General features: G+C 37.4%; 1 protein-coding gene across 9 annotated transcripts in view; it reads right to left on the reverse strand.

The window, feature by feature from the left end:
- The window catches only part of CDK15 (cyclin dependent kinase 15), a 94534-nt gene extending 81495 nt beyond the window's left edge, over window positions 1-13039 (reverse strand). For 7 of the 9 annotated variants that reach the window (XR_012517653.1, XR_012517652.1, XR_012517654.1 and 4 more), the window contains exons 1-4: window positions 12752-13038; window positions 11890-12039; window positions 11582-11679; window positions 6501-6580 (exon numbers count right to left, since the gene is read on the reverse strand). Coding sequence is in view for 4 of the 9 variants with exons in the window: in XM_074399259.1 (XP_074255360.1) it covers window positions 6501-6580; window positions 11582-11679; window positions 11890-12039; window positions 12752-12874 (451 nt within the window). In the remaining 5 variants the exon portion in view is untranslated. Of the gene's footprint in view, window positions 1-6500; window positions 6581-11581; window positions 11680-11889; window positions 12040-12751 lie in introns of all 9 variants that reach the window. The other 2 variants (XM_074399260.1, XM_039469903.2) reach the window with 2 other exon arrangements.
- Between the last annotated feature and the right edge of the window lie 4313 nt (window positions 13040-17352).

The following is a 17352-nucleotide window of genomic DNA, read 5'->3' on the forward strand; positions in this document are numbered from 1 at the left end:
TTTTTTTTTTTTTTTTTTTTTTTTTTTTTTTTTTTTTTTGCTTATCGTTATATACTCAGTGCCTAGAATAATATCTGGCACTTAATAAATATTTATCTTTAAATTAGTGGTCACTAATTAGCTAATATCATTTATATACCTCTAGTTGGTTAGTAAAAGCTGCTTCTGTTGAAGATGCTTTTATTCCTTTTTTCTTTTAGTTGTCTCCCTCATTAGATTATAAATATTGTATGCTTTATGGCCATGCCTATTACTGCTTTTCTAGTGCCCTAGAACTACTGAAATAGTTACATGAAAACTGTGAATTTTGCTGAATAATGAATAGGGAATTCAGATGAAAGAGCAGATGATGTTTAAAGCATTTATCTCACAGTATTGTTTATCATTTTGGTCCATGCACCAGAGGGATCTGAAATGCCTACAACCTCAGATGTATGGGTCTTAAACCCAGGAAGAAAAGGTCTTTCTTCTAATTTTAAGGACATTTTATAAACTTCACAGCAGTATGTGACATCTGTCCTGCAGACTAAACAGTTGAGAGACATAAAAGTCAACTGAGAAGGGGAAAGATCCTAAAATTAGCATTCTGATTCTCATAAAACACTGTTTTTTATGATTCACGTATCCTATGCATACTTATTTTTGTTTTTCTTCAAAGAAAAGACACAAAAATAAATAGGGATATCTTTAAGGATCCAGAGGAAAGCTGATTCTCCAAGTCCTAGGATGTGGCTGTATGTCACAAAGGCCTGGTAGTCAAAGTCTTCTCTCAGCTGTCAAATCACTGAGGGCACAGACTGAACTTGTCCTGCTCTTTGCAACTCCAGCAGTAGCACAGGCCTGACATGGGGTGCTCAATAAGTGCTCATGAATTAATGAAAGCCAGGCCAGTTGTAATGAGATTATGAGGAATCATATAGTCAATGATGTATTTGCTGCACCAGAGTAAATGGACCATAAACTAGGGCCGACCTTTAACAGAACACTCCTTTGAAAGTTTTGTAAGTATAGAATAATGTACATATTTGTAAAGGTTTTTAATTTTTTGATGGGGTGCTGTGTAAATCTTGTGTTTATAAATGTAATGAAGGTATCAACAGAAAACAATATATACAACTCTGATAAAGGATGGTGTACTGACTGAATACATTTTAAAAATATACATTTTTAAACCTGTTCTGCTATGAACAGAGAAAACATATCTTTTTACTATGCTATTGGCTTTTAGGTTAAGCTTTCTAATGCATAAAAAATTTACAATGGATACATTAAAAAAAAAAAACTTCAGCCCCAACCCTCATTGGACATTGAATAAAAAAGTGTTTCTAGTCCCTGTTGTTACATTTTCTCTGAACTGCGAATCACGAATCAAGTAAATGAGTCAAGTTATGAATTCCAAGAAAAGAAGTAATTGAAATAATTTTAGATAAATGTTAGAGAAATATTAAGACAAGTGTCAGATAAGTAGTTGCCCTAGTATCTTTGGAATTATAATGCTGATCATATACCGTTTTCCTGGCATTATTTTGTTTTATAAGGATGTAACTGTGCACAATGAATTTGCTGTGTTTGTGATGTGATTTGATTGTGTTCAATGGCAGACTTTCTGTCAACCAGGCCTACCCTAGACTATTTGTGGTCATTGGCAGTTCAGAGGTTCTAATGAGCCTCCTCCCCTGCTTCATTGTATGACCTTAGGGAGGCTCCTTAGCCTATTTTTGGCTCAGTTTTATCATATATGGATTGGGAGTCATTACTCTGCAATGTTTTTCTACTAGAGAATAATCTTAAAAGATTCTTAGCTGACACTATTTCTAATTTAAACACTGCAATTACCGGCACTATAGAATCAATGAATCAATGATGGAATCAGAATTGATGAACGTACAACATGATGTTATTTTCTTTAAAATACTTTTTCTGGACACACAAGTGGCCAACAAACATGTGAAAAAAATGTTCAACATCACAAATCATCAGAGAAATGCAAAAAAAACAGTGAGATACCATTTCACACCAGTCAAAAAGGCTATTATTTAAAAGTAAAAAATTAAAGGATGTTGGTAAGCTTCAGAAGAAAACGGAATGCTTAGAAACTGTGGGTAGGAACATTAATCAGTTCAGCCACTGTAGAAAACAGTTTGGAAATTTCTTAAAGTGAGGCAGGGCAGGCAAGCCCCAAGACTTGCGCTTAGCTTGGGAGGATTCTTGGCTTCACCCAGGAAATAATTCAAGGGTGAGCCAGTGGTGTCAGACAGCAGGTTTTATTGGAGAAGCAATGTGCAGCAGCAGCAGGCATATTGCTCTTTGCAGAGCAGGGCTACTCCATAGGCAGTGTGCCCAGAGTGGCAGCTCTGCAGTTATATTTATACCGACTTTTACATATATGCAAATTAAGGGGCAGTTTATGCAGAAAGTTTTAGGAACAGAGTGGTATTTCTGGATTGTTGAGTTGTTGCCATGGGAAAGGGTGGTTAACTTTGAGGTGTTGCCACGGCAATGGTAAACTGACATAGCACACTGGTGGGTGTGTCTTTTGGAAAGCTGCCTCCACCCAGGCCCTGTTTTGGCTAGTCCTAAATTTGGTTTAGTGTTCAAGCCTGCTTTTGGAGTCAAGTCCCACCTCCTACCTCAAAAAACACTAAAAACAAAATTACCATTTGACCCAGCAATTCCATTACTGGGTATATACCCAAAGGAAAATAAATTGTTCTGCCAAAAAGACACCTAGATTTCTATGTTCGTCACAGCACTATTCACAATAGCAAAGACATGGAACCAATCTACATGCCCATCAGTGGTGGATTGGATAAATAAATAAAATTTGGTACACTGGTGCCATAAAAATACTACATAGCCAAAAAAAAAAAAAAAAAAAGAACAAAATCATGTCCTTAGCAGCAATGTGGATGCAGATGGAGACCATTATCCTAAGTGAATTAACACAGGAACAGAAAACCAAATACCACATGTTCTCACTTACAAGTGGGAGCTAATAAGTGGGGTACTGGGTACACACAGACATAAGATAGAAATAATAGACACCACACTGGGGACTCCAAAAGGGGAGAGGGAAGGAGAGGGACACGGGTTGGAAAATAACCTATCAGGTACTATAGTCACCATGTGGGTGATGGGACACCTCAGTATCATGCAACATACTCATGTAACAAACCTAGACATGTACCTCTTGAATCTAAAATTAAAGATTAAAAAAATACTTTTGCATTTTCCTTAATGTTTATACAAAATGTATAATAAAAAATGGATTTCTATTTTTATTTTTGCTGTTGCTAAACAATAAATAAGCAAGCATTTCCAAATTCATCGTAATAAAGTAGAAAGGATTTAAAATAGAATAGATATGGATTCTAACAACTCTGATTACTACCTCTGTGACCTCAGACAAGTTACTTAACCTCTCTGAGGCTGGAATTTCTTTATCTCTACAACAAAAATAGCACATTTTACTTCCTAGGATTGGTATTAAGGTTTTTTAAAAATATTATATAGGGGGAGGGGGAGATTACATCATATGCCTGGTCCTCAGAAAAGATTAGTTATACGACTCCTTCCTAAGAAAAATGCTATTAACAGGTTGAAAGTCTTCAGTTTAAAACAAAAGTTGACCACTTAAACAAAAATATTTAAAACAATGCACATTTTAAAGATATGGCTATATAGTTTCAGAAAATTAAGAAATGTTGTTCTATGTAAAAACATAACACATTAGCCCATTCAAATGAAAGTGTTTTCTCCTAGTTGTAAAAATAAACACTTAAAATACAATTCTAGAGTCAATTATGAGAGATTTCTAAGGTACTGTGAAGGCTTCTGCTTTTCTTAATTAGCAAAGGAATGATGGTGGTAGGGAACATGTCTATTTTGTGTATTGCTGTGTATCTAGTAGTAAGCAGAGTGCCTGGTCTTAGTAGGCACTAAATAAGTATTTCTAGAGTAGATGCATAGAAAGCATATGAATTTTTGAATCAGAGAGATTTGGTTTGAATCACCATCACCATCATATAGTGGAATAATGTTAATAATATCTATCTCTAAAGGTTGTTTAGAGGATTAAAATAAGTATGAAAAGCACCCGACACACGTATTAAGATATTCCCTTAGTGCTGTTTATACTTTTGCTAATTTCATATCACATGTTAAGTTCAAATGAAAATAATATTCCAAATGACCAGACTAGTAAATTGCTGCATGTAGTCTACCTGTATAGAAAGAGACTGTGTATGTAGTAAAATCATACTTAATAAATCTTTGGCTGCTATACCATCAGGACAGCCAAATTGTTCAGGAAAAGTAATTCCTGCTTCAAGGCTTTTTAAAGAAGGCTGCATTACTTGTTCAGTTTTCCTGCACGTGCCTTTAGGTTGCCTTTTCAGCTAGTGACCGTGGATTTTAACTAATGAACTCCAGCTGTTATTTTGCCTTCCAGGCCTTCTCATTTAACCTCCTGTCTCCCTGGTCTCACATCCTTAAAGTTCTTACAGGAAAAATGGGACAGTGCCAAAGTTTTCAAATGAAGCCTCATATCTTCTTGAAGGGGAGAGGGCTTTTTTTTAAAAAAAAAAAAAAAAAAAAACAAGGGCTCCAAGCTTTTACACTGGTGTAAAAAGAAACATTCCTTGTTGGAAATTGGATGCCTAACAACCTCCAGTGTGTCAGAAATCCTTTTGTGGTTTTTAATATTACACAAGCAAAGCACTGGGTAAGGAAAGTCCATAAAACAAACCAAGAAAGCCTACAGTTGAATACTAAATATAATTGTAAACACCTGTGATGGAGAAGGCAATTTCTCCGTAAATATGCAATGAAAGAAACATTTAGCATATAGAACAAAACAGATCCAGCTTTTCTGAACCATGCTGAGAACCATCTGTTAGCAAACCTGGCAAAAGGTTTCACTGTTACAGTTAAATGTCAGCCTGAAAAACTTGGCTGTGGGCAGTATCTGAGCAAAGCCAGTCTTAAACAATTGGCAAACTTAAGCTCACAAAGGAGACCTTCCCCTTATGCGGGTGACCTGGGAATTTCTATTATGTTCACAAATACTCTTAAACCTATCCATACATCTGTTTCCAAATCTGATCATCCTTTAATGGAGACCATTAATAAGTACATTAGTAAATGCAGTTTCCATTATATTAAACACTTAAAACCATGTCTTCTCCCAGAATGCACCTGATCCTACCAGAATGAATCTCTGGCTAAACCAATAGACCATTTGGCCCTTCCAATTAAATTCAAAATGATGTATTTCCCAGGGGCTCTGAAAGACTTTTGAAAAGGGTATCAAATTCAGTTACAAACTCATTTTCAGAATTGCTTTTTCCATGCCTGTTTGCATAACCCATCCTTCCAAGCTCAGATCAAAATCAACGGACTCCATCAGTCACACTGAGACTAACTTGTTCTCATCTTAATTTATAATGTCTTTTATATACTTGTAACTTGAATCATGTGCTCTGTTAAGACTGCAAATGACAGAACAAAGAGATGGGGTTCTCTTCCCATCCTTCACAGCATCTAGCAGCACACTCTGCATATAGTATGTGCTCAGTAAAGAAGAGAAGCGAAGTAGTTAAAAGTGGGAGAAAGTAAGTCCAGGGAAGTGCCATTTTTCTGGAATTTTGCTGAAATGCATAGCAATCCTGTCATCATCTTGTTTCAAATGGCTCATGCAATAAAGGTTGATAAATTATATTTTTTCATGATTCATTTTCACTATGTTGGCTTCTTGATGATTATATTATCTTAATGGTAAATAAGACATTAGTCAGGGAAATAAGTAATAATGGAATAATAATAGCCAACATTTGTTGAACTCTGAAAAATAGACTCTGTGATAAGTGCTTTATATACATATTCTTGTTGAATCCTCGTAACAACTCCATTAAATAGGTACTATTATTATACGCTTTCTGCAATAAATTGAGTCATAGTTAGGTAATCTACCCAACATCATACCATAGTGATTGGTGGACCTATGCCGCAAACCCAAGTCCTTTTGAAACCAGGTTCCTCACCCACTTGCAGGGCACAGAGAAAATACAGACAGAACAATAAAAATGCATCCCTTCTGGAAATTCTCCAAGTGCTAGCTAAATAACACATTATGTTCAGACAAATTTCCCAGTAAGAATTCGTGTGATTAAATATTCTTTCTTTTATAGGAATTTTCTGAGGTTATATAGGTATAGCCTTAGCACCTTGATGAGCCCAAACACATGGAAAGTATTAGTCATTGCTCAGTGAATTCATAGTTTTGGTCAAGTGATATAATAGTTTTAAATCTCAGTTTCTTCAAAATTAAGTAATAAAACAGCAGTATAAATGCTCCTGAAAAACTTGTATGAAAAGTAAAAATGTAATTACAGTATTCTAGAAGAATCAAAAATAGATGCTGAATGGATCAATGAAATGTATTTTTTTTCCAAATCAAGGACTCAAAAGAGACCTATTGGGTTCATTTCTGCTGTTCTTACCTTCTCGGATAGCTGTAAATGGGACTCCTTCCTCTGCATTCATGCTGATGACTTTTAAAGCCACTAGTTGTCCATTTATTCTAGAAGAGAGGGATTGAGGGGCACACACTTATTGAGGTGATTCAAAGCAGCAACTTATACCAAAGATGACTTAATAAAAGCAATTTTATTTCAAAATATATTCTAGCATATAAATCTATAATTTCCTCAAAATGAAAAGTTTAATATCTATAAATACATATGTAACATACATACATCTAAGCATTTTCCCTCTTTACTAAAGTGAGATATATATGTTTATTATAGAAAATTTGGAGCATATTATTATTTTTCATCTGACTTATTGTAGTGGTCTTCTTCTTCTTCTTCTTCTTCTTCTTTTTTTCTTTTTGAGACAGAGTCTCACTCTGTTGCCCAGGCTGGAGTGCAGTGGAATGATCTCAGCTCACTGCAACCTCTGCCTCCTGGGTTCTAGCGATTTTCGTGCCTCAGCTTTCTGAGTAGCTGGGACTACAGGCGTGTGTCACCATGCTGTTAATTTTTTGTATTTTAATAGGCATGGGGTTTCACCACGTGGCCAGGATGGTCTCGATCTCTTGACCTCATGATCCACCCACCTCAGCCTCCCAAAGTGCTGGGATTGCAGGCGTGAACCACTGCGCCTGGCTGAGGCATGCGTTTTAAATGACAATCAGGACAAGTCACTTTTCTATTCAAAAGCCATCACATCCCCACACTTTACTCAGAATAAAAGCCAATTTCTTGCAGCAGCCTTCTAAGTGCTACCTGATCTTCCCAAGCTGCACCATTATCTCTCTCTTTCTCTTCATTTCCTCCTACTATCCCCTTATTCATCATTTTATTCATGATATAAGCTAAGTGCTGAGAACAGAGAAGATTTTAATGCAGGTATAAATCTATTGTTTTTAATACAGTGGGATTAAAATCACATTGTTCATAACCTTTTTTCCTCCATGTAACTTTTCTCTTATGGTTTATTCTTGTACAATCCGATATTGAATAATGATGTAACATTTCATCATATAAATATACTATAATGTATTTAGCCAATTTCAAATGCCTTTCAGTTGTTTCTAGCTTTGGGCTATCATAAAAATGCTGTGATGAACATACTTGTTGACAAATCTTTTCACAAAGCCCCAATTATTTCCTTAAAATAGAGGCAGAATTGCTGAATCCAAGAGTACACAGTGCACATATTTGTACTGATTTGCACTCATGTTCCCAAACTGTCTCATGGAGTAATGGCACAGTAACTGGTCATGAGAGTGGCCATTTTCCCACTGCCTCACCAAGATGGGGCAGGTTTTGTTATGGGGGCTTTTGGACTTCACTTTTTAGAACAGTTTTAGATTTCTAGAAAAATTAAGAATGCAGTACAGAAAGTTCCCATATATCTCCCATCTAGTTTCCTCTATTGTTAACATCTTACATTAATATGGTATATTTGTTATAATTAATGAATGAATATTGGCACATTAACTAAAGTCCATAGTTTATTAGAATTTCTTTAGTTTCTACCTAATGTCTTTTTTATTTTTTGGTTCAGGATCCCATTCAGGATTACACTTAGTCGTGCTGTCTCCTTAGGTTCCTCTTGACTGTGGCAGTTTCCGGGACTTTGTTTTTGATGACCTTGACAGTTTTGAAGAGTACTAGTCAAGTATTGGGTAGGACACCCCTCTCTTGGAACTTTTCTGACATTTTTCCTATGATTACTGGGTTACGGGTTTGGGGAGGTAAAGTACCGTTTTTATCACATCATATTAAGAGTGCATACCATCATCATGATTTACGACTTTTGATGTTTACCTTACTCACCTGTCTGAGAGAGCGTTGGTCAGGTTTCTCTATTATAAACTTACTCTTTCTTCCCCCTTTCCATACAGTACTTTTAGAGAAATGCCACTATGAATGGCCCACACTTAAGAAGTAGAGAGTTATGGTGCACCTCCTTGAAGGTGTCTTATTTACATAAATGATTGGTATTTATTTGGCACGAGAGATTTGTTTCTTCTCTCCCATTTGTTAATTTATTGAATCATTGATCTATATCAGTATGGACTCATAGATATTTATTTTATACATTGGGTTATAATTTTATACACTTTATTTTGTGGCTCAAATGTTGGCAGCTTTGTCCTTTGGAAGCGCTTTCAGTGGCTCCTGTGTCCCTTTGACATAGCCCTATCGTGTCAGTTTGCTTTTTGCTTTTATCTTCATATGTCTGGCCTATTTGAAAGGTAAAAACATTTATCACATTTTAATTTACATTTCTTCAATTATATGTGAAACTGACTTTTCATAAGTTTATGGATCTTTTCTGTTTTTCTTGTGATTTGCTGATTTGCTCATCTTTTTATTGAACTATTTTGCATATGCTTTCCCCCTGTTTCTTTTGTTTGCCTAATCGTGTCTTTGAAATTTTGTTTAAAAGTTTTATGATGTAAGTATTTTCCTCAGAACATGGTTCTGTGAAATTCTCCCTCAACTGCTGCAAAAAGTTTTTTGGTAAACATAAAATGCTTTATACTTCCTTCCCTCCCTTCCTTTCTTCCTTCCCTCCCTCCCTCCCTCCCTCCCTCTTTCTTTCTTTCTTTCTTTCTTTCTCTCTCTCTCTCTCTTTCTTTCTTTCTTTCAGACAGAGTCTCGCTCTGTTGCCCAGGCTGGAGTGCAGTGTCACCGATCTCAGCTCACTGCAACTTCCGCCTCCAAGGTTCAAGCGATTCTCCTGCCTCAGCCTCCTGAGTAGCTGGGACTACAGTTTTATAAATAAGGTAACACTTGAACTGGGAATCTGACATAGGGTAGGAGTCAGCTGTGTGCATGAACAGTGGAGGGCAGCTCCAGGCAGAGGGAACAGCAAGTTAAAAGTCCTTGACTGAGGCAGAAGCAATCCTGGCATTGGAGCGGGAGAGTGGAAGATGAGGACAGGGAGGAGCTGAGTGTGTGCTGGGGGATAGAGTGTAGGGATTGTATAGGGTCTTGTATAATGACCATTCCAGGGACTATTGTATTAGCTATTTACAGGATATTTGTATTAGAAAATAGTTTGGGTGCAGTGGCTTACGCCTGCAATACCAGCACTTTGGGAGGCTAAGGCAGATGGAACACCTGAGGTTGAGAGTTCGAGACCAGCCTGATCAACATGGAGAAATCCTGTCTCTACTAAAAATACAAAACTAGCCAGGCATGGTGGTGCATGCCTGTAATCCCAGCTATTCGGGAGGCTGAGGCAGGAGAATCACTTGAATCTGGGAGGTGGAGGTTGTGGTGAGCCAAGATCGTGCCATTGCCCTCCAGCTTGGACAACAAGAGCGAAACTTCATCTCAAAAAAAAAAAAAAAAAAAGAAAAGAAAAGAAAAAAAAAGAAAAGAAAATCTAATAGTGCAAAGATGTCAATAATTCTCTAATTTAGAGTTTTGATATATTCTAAAAATATTCTAAAACCACAATAATTAAAATCATACAGCACAAATATAAGAAAACAGATCAAAGAAACATGATTTTTAAAAGATTAGAATAGTAACAATTTCAAGTATTTGTGAGATCTAATATATAATCATGGTGGCATTGCAAACTGTCAGAGAAAAGAAAATCTAATAAATGGAGCTGGGATCATTGTGAATATACAATATAAATTCCCAATAGATAAAGAGTTAAATGAAAAAGAAAATATACAGTAACTAGAAGAAAAGAGAAGGGAATTCTGTGTCAACATTGGGCTGGAAATGTCTGTTTGTGCATAACAATCAAGTCAGAACTCAGAAGGGAAGGTCAGAAGTGTTCATGGTGCCCATGTATTGGAGTATGTTCTAGGTGCCCCAGTTCTGAGCCACCTTGAAACAGTTACCATGGCCAAATTGATATAAGAAACCTCAAAATAAAATGAAATGTGGTCCTTTATTGCAGATATTCCCAGCATTAAAAAAAATTAAAGTACACCATGACTAAAAAAGATTAAGAAAGTATAAAGGACCAGGAGCAGGAGAATCACTTGCACCCAGGAGGCGGAGGTTGCAGTGAGCTGAGATGATGCCACTGCACTCCAGCCTGGGTGACAGAATGAGACGCCATCTCAAAATAAATAAATAAATAAATAAATAAATAAATAAATAAAATAAAATTGTATTTCCCCTGCAATCTTGTTTTAAAAAGTAAAAATAATAACAACATAAATATTAAGATAAATAATGAATATTTAGTCTTATAGTAGTTATGTAAAATTCTTCTTTTCTTTGTTTTTTTTTTTTTTTCTTTGGCCAGTTAACTGAAGCAGTGGGAGAACTGGTTGTGACAAGTAGTTGTAGACACCACTGCATTCGGATCAACTACATTATGTTTCTAAAATTAATATTTAACCACTAGTGAGCCATTATTTTTCTCTATTGGAGTAACATAAATTAAAGAAACAAACTTCCAGCTTTCCCATCTTAACTAAAAGACAGAGGAATTCATGGATCTTTTATATATATTTAACAAAGTTTGTTATTTACAAAATGAGTACTTAGCTTTTGAATAAGCAGTCTTTTTATTCTCTAGACATTTTGTATATTTTGCAAGTGTAGGAAATCTAGGATTTATCATTTTTTGCATGTACCATAATTTGCAGAAACCAACTTCAATTTCTTCTACAAAGGGCAGGTGGCAGAATGAAGCTGTGAACTCCAGGTTGCCATTGCAAACCTTTGTCATTGTGATTTAGGGAGGGACATAAAAAACCTGTTAGAGACACTTTACCAACTGTACTTCCCACCAGCCTGAAGAGTGGTAACTGTTCTTTGGGTCAGTAGTAGAGAAAGTCCATTTTCTTTGAATTGAATACAAGAGAGGAAAGGCTGATAAACATTTAAGAGGGCTGATTTTAATTAAAGCAGGGCAGGTTTGTTTTTCTTTCACGGCTATTTAAGTCATCATGTCTCTCTCCCTATCGGCCATGGTGTCTTGCACAGGTCCTCAATGTTATGAACTTCTATGATGTCTCACTTGGCTTTATAATGTGAAATGATGGGGGCGGGACCCTCATCTCTAGAGTCTCTCCCAGCTACGTGTCACTCACCTGCTAATCCCCTTGTAAACTGTAGCATAAGAACCTTCACCCAGCTTCTCCAAGTTCAAGTAAGATGAGGCTGCCCCAAAAGGGAGGCTCTTCCTCTGCTTAAGGGGAATAGGGAAAAGGGGCGGGTGAGAGGGAAGAGAGAAAGAGCACTTTTTTTAGTGTTGACTTTTTTCCCCCGGGGAAATTAGACAGCATTGCCAGAGCAGACTTGGGAAAGCTCGCTCAATAATTGCCCTGGAAGTAAGGGCCGGCCTCCCTAGACAAGCACACATTAAATTCTTCTTGATCAACATCAGCTGCTCACTCACCCACTGAAAACCCTGCCTCAGATCCTCTTCTTGAAAAGAATCACTGTTACTCCGTGGCCTTTTACTCTTGAACTTCTGGGCACGGACAGCCTGAAGTCCCCTGGGGTGAAATGAAGTCATGGAACATGATGCTTCTTTTAGGTCTGTTAGCTAGAGAAAAAAGAAAGAGCAGAAATAAAATTTACGCAAAGTAAAGATTCAGTGCCTGGCAAAACCGTATTTTCTTCATTTGCCTCATTTTCATTCTTCAAATGTTTTCTAAGCTTTCTATACCCCCAAAAGGCACTTTTCTTGAAAGACCCCTGAAAAAGACCATAATGGTATCAACTGCTGAAATATTACATTCTTTCTTCACCAAAAAATATGTCTTTAACTTTTAGGTTAACCTAAATCTCTTGGAGGGATGTTTTTCAAGTTTTTTTCTGTGTAACTTGGGCTTTTTTTTTTTTCTTTCATGTGCGCTTAATTTATTGCTATAGTGGAATAATCTAGTATGGCATTGCTTATATTCATGAACTAATTATGACAGTTTCGAATCCACAGCATACCAACCAATACTGCAGCTTGCCTTTTAAGTTTCAGCTCTGTAATTTAGGACCTTAGAGATTTCGAGAGAACTACTTTCTCGACTTCAAGCCAAGTGAGTTTCGTGCAAAGCCAAAGATTATTTTTCCCTTTTGGTTTACAAGAAATTCCCCAAATTTGATAACTACGGCCATAAATTTTCTGTGACTTTAATAGAATTTTCATTTTATTGGTTTAGACCTACCGCGGAAGAATCAGACCCTGCTAACAAAAAGGGAGTGTCTGAACTCCTTGGTTTATCAATAGGAAAGATGCTCTCCTCCTGGGATACAAATACCTTGAACGCAGACTCCATGGTCTCAGGCTGATTCCTCCGACAGCTGCGTGCCTCACTTCCCTCTGAGCAACGATAGCAGCTGCATCCAGGCTGTACAGTCTTTGCACACAGTTCTTGACCCATAATCTTCTAGGTTCAAGGAGAAAACGCGCACTTGAACCTCTCCCCCTCTGCCTCTCCTAATCCTCGTTCTCTCCCTTTTTGCCAGAGGTCAGCAGTGTGGAGCTTTCATATGACTCACATGAGGGCTCTGCCTGGAGCAGCCTCATGACTTCAGCAGTTTTTCCTTATCAGTGCAAGAAACTCTACATCAGAGAGGGATTGCTTGCAGTCAGATGGGCACCACTGAAAACGAGGCAGCTGATATTGAATAGAATAAAATTTGGCACAGTTAAGGTCGTTGTTCTGGCCACAAGTTAGTGCTATTGGTATACATAGTTTTTAGGGATTGACATTGCTTATCTATGTAATGATATTTATATGATATCATTGATAGTGATGTTAGGTTTAATATTAGGTTTTCCTGGTGCTAAGCTGGACACATTGAGGAGTATTTTCTCCCTGCCTTTTATCTGCAAGCATTTTGGTTTTCAGACTTTAAAACAAATTTGCTACCTAGCTAACTTTTAGTAGTCAAAGAAACCACAGAATCATAAAATAGGAAGAAAGTTGAAGATATCTACTCCATCTCTTTGCCTTTGAACAATAATGTATCTAATAGTCTTAGAAGTGTTGCCATTCATTCATTTATTCAAAAACTATGTGGTGAGCACCTGTGTTCTTCTTAAACATACAGATGATGATATTAGCCAATGGTGATGGAGAGAAAGGGGTTTGAATGAAATACTTTCTTCCTTCAACATATATTTAATTAATGTTTACTGTATGTAAAGTACAATATTAATAGCAGACATGTCAAGGAATCTGGCTCAAACTGGTTTGCAGTCTGTAGTCTTCAAACACAGCATTTTTCCCTGCTAGACTCCTAAGATTATTGCCACTATAATGTACTAATCTTAGAGTGAGACAGAGTGGAGAATATATAAACACTCAATCATTATTAAGGGAAAAAAATAAGAGTCATGTCTGTTATCACAATAATATTTATGAATATTTGATATTTGAACCTCATGATGGTTTTTAAAAAATGTTTAATTTAATTAGGAGCATGTATTTTTTCATGTCAAAACTGCCACAAGAGACTTTAGTCAATTCCGAGATTCAATTAAATTAGAGATATTTAGTGAAAAAAAAAGAAGAAAAGGAAGAATATTTGGCTTAAAGACCATTATATTGACAACTGAGAGAGTGAGAGGCTAGTTTCTCAGAATATTTAATAACATTAAAATTTATAACAACATAACTATAATACATTTCATCACAAATGCTAATTTCTTCCTAAAAGATTGTGAATTTCATCACATAAAAGTTATATTCCAGATCAAGTTTACAATGACTTTTCTTGCAGTTTTGTTTTTGAAAACAGAGTCTCACTCTGTCTCCCAGGGTGGAATCCAGCCGGGTGATCATGGCTCACTGCAGCCTCAGCCTCCTGGGCTCAAGTGATCCTCCCATCTCAGCCTTCTGAGTAGGTAGGACTGCAGGCCTGTGCCATGGCACCCAGCTCATTATTTTTCATAGTCACAGGGTCTCACTATGTTTCCCAGCCTGGTCTCCAACTCCTACGGTCAATTGATCCTCCTGCCTCCCAAAGTGCTGGGAATTCAGGCATGAGCCACAGCACTATCCTATAGCCTGATTATTATTATTATTATTATTATTTTGGATGGCGGAGTCTCACTCTGTCACAATCTGGAATGCAGTGGCACAGTCTCGGCTCACTGCAACATCCACCTTCCGGGTTCAAGCAATTCTCCTGCCTCAGCCTCCCCAGTACCTGGGACCACCAGGTGCCACCACGCCTGGCTAATTCTTGTATTTTTAGTAGAGATGGGATTTCACTATGTTGGCCAAGATGGTCTTGATTTCCTGACCTTGTGATCTGCCTGCCCGGGCCTCTCAAAGTGTTGAGATTACAGGCGTGAGCCACTGCACCCTGCCTAGCCTGATTATTAAAGGTATAAATTGCTATGTTTAGGTACTAGAACGAGCTACTTTTTTTTCCTTTTCTTCCAGAGACAGGGTCTTGCTTCTGGCTCAGGCTGGCGTGCAGGAGCTATTCACAGGCATGCACTGTGTACCTGCTTAGAACTCCTGGGCTCAAGCAATTATCCCACCTCTGCCTCCCAAATAGATGGGACTACAGGTGTGCGCCATCACACTGGCTTTATGGTCTTGTTTAAAGCCAAGGAAAAATAGCTGATGACTTCTTAAGATGTTTTCTTGCTCTGTGTCAGAAATAACTTCTGTTCTGAAAGATTTCTGAAGGACAGAAGACTTAGACAATTTCATTTAGCATTGTACATTAGGCTCAGCTTGTGAACTGCTTCCGGTTGACTTGGCTGCACCAACTTTAGAAGCCTGGTCACCATCATAGCAAGAGAGGCCATTTCTGGGGTCTTGAAGCACACTCATTGTTGCTGCTACCTCCCCCCATCATAGGACATGGAGCCCTCACATGTGAAGCTGACTAACAAGGAGAGACCCTTGTGCTTCCCCATCAGCCTAAATAGACCAAGAGCCCAAGAGGCACAGGCTTCTGTAGCAACTGTTTGCAAGGGTCAGGTGACACAATCCAGAACTGCAGGAAGTTCCGTGGAGTGCACTTCCACCATTGGGAAACCAGAGATATTTGTTGTGGAGCTGAGATCAGCTCAGAAATGTGATCCATTGTGGGAGTGTTGCGGGAGTGAGCCTGGGAATTTGAGGTTGCAGTGAGCTATGATTGCATCACTGCACTCTATCCTGGGTAAAAGACTGAGACTCTGTCTCTTAAAAAAAAAAAAAAAGGAAAGAAAGAGGGAGAGAGAGAGAACGAGAGAGAAAGAGAGAGAGAAAGAGAGAGATAAGGGGAAAAGATCTTTCATTTATAAGGTTGATGCAAAAGTAATTACAATTTTGCATTATTTTCAATGGCAAAAACCACAGTTACTCTTGCACCAACCTAATAATCCTAGTAATTTGCTTTCTCCTTCTCCTCATTTCTACTTCCCTAGGATTGTACAAACTGCCCCTACAACCCCACCCCTTTTGCTCCAGGCTCTGTTTTCAGGGAATTCGTGTGATGACAAATGGTAGGCAGTTTTAAAAGTGGCAGTTAAAATTTTAGGTTACTGATCATTTCAGGCTAGCTTCTCCACCCACCACATTTTTGGAGTTCGTTTTCCTTTCTCAAGTGGTGTGAATTCAAACTACTATGTTTAGTTAAGAGTTGGCCATTTTTTCCCAATCTTTGCAATCTGTCTTTATTAAATTTAGCCAAATATAACATTTCTAGAACATGTTGATTATCACAGCATTCAACAGATATGAGAAATAATGTAAAATCTATGTCATAAACATTGAAAATGATTCATATATTAATGACATTAGAGAATTCATGTATGTCCCTACAATGGAGTAATATGCAGCTGTTAAATGAAAGGAGATCTATATATAATGACATGGAGTGATCACCAAAATATATTAAGTTAAAAAAGCAAAATGCAGAACAATATTTATAGTATATTACCTTTGGTGGCAAAGAAATGAAGGTAAATAAGGTGTAGTCAGGGCCAGGCATGTTGGCTCACATCTGTAATCTCAACATTCTGGGAGGCCAAGGTGGGAGGATTGCTTGAGCCCAGGAGTTGGAGGCCAGCCTGGGCAACATAGTGAGACCCCCCCATCCCCAAAAATAAAAATAACAAATGAAAAAGTGTAGTAGTAGTAACCTTACCAATAGTAGCAGTATTATTACGATTATTTTAAATCTGTTGTAGAGGAAAAAAGATTTCTCACCCATTTCTAGCTTCATGGATGACATTCATATAGCAACAGACAGATTAACAACAGAAAAGCATGCAAATTTACTTAATGCAGGTTTACACAACGCAGGAGCCTTCAGAAATGAAGACCCAAAGAAACAGGGCAATCTGTATTTTTATGCTAAGCTTGGTGAAGAAAAGTGGATGATTGTGAAGAAACATGATTGGCGGACAAAAGGGTCTGATCTAATGGCAAGAAACTGGGGAGAACCTAGCGAGACCTGTTTGTTGAGGTTATCCTTGGTGTCTGTGTCTTCAGGGATAAGGATATTCCTTTCTATTGGGTATAGAAAACTTATCTCTGGAGTTGAGGTCTTATAACCTACTTTAGAGGGAAGTCAGCTAGATTTTATGACATGCTTTAAGGGAGAAGGAATGAGAGGAAGATGGGAAGATGAGAATGACTTTCCTGCTTCTGCTGTTTTCTCAAAATATCAAGGCACCATATTTGGGTGTAGCATATTCTGAACCCCATCATTATTATAGGCATATATCAGGTTAAAACTAGTGAGTAATTATGCTAATGTCATTGGAAACCAAACTTTTCAGCATGAGAGAAAATAGACATAAATATTAAATCAAAGAAATCAAGTAAAAATTATGTGATCTTAAATTTGATTTAGAAATATAAACGTATGGTTTTGTTTAAAAAAAAAGTGCTGTCAACCAAAAAGA

This window comes from Saimiri boliviensis, chromosome 5, assembly GCF_048565385.1.
Source record: "Saimiri boliviensis isolate mSaiBol1 chromosome 5, mSaiBol1.pri, whole genome shotgun sequence".
Classification (NCBI taxonomy): domain Eukaryota; kingdom Metazoa; phylum Chordata; class Mammalia; order Primates; family Cebidae; genus Saimiri; species Saimiri boliviensis.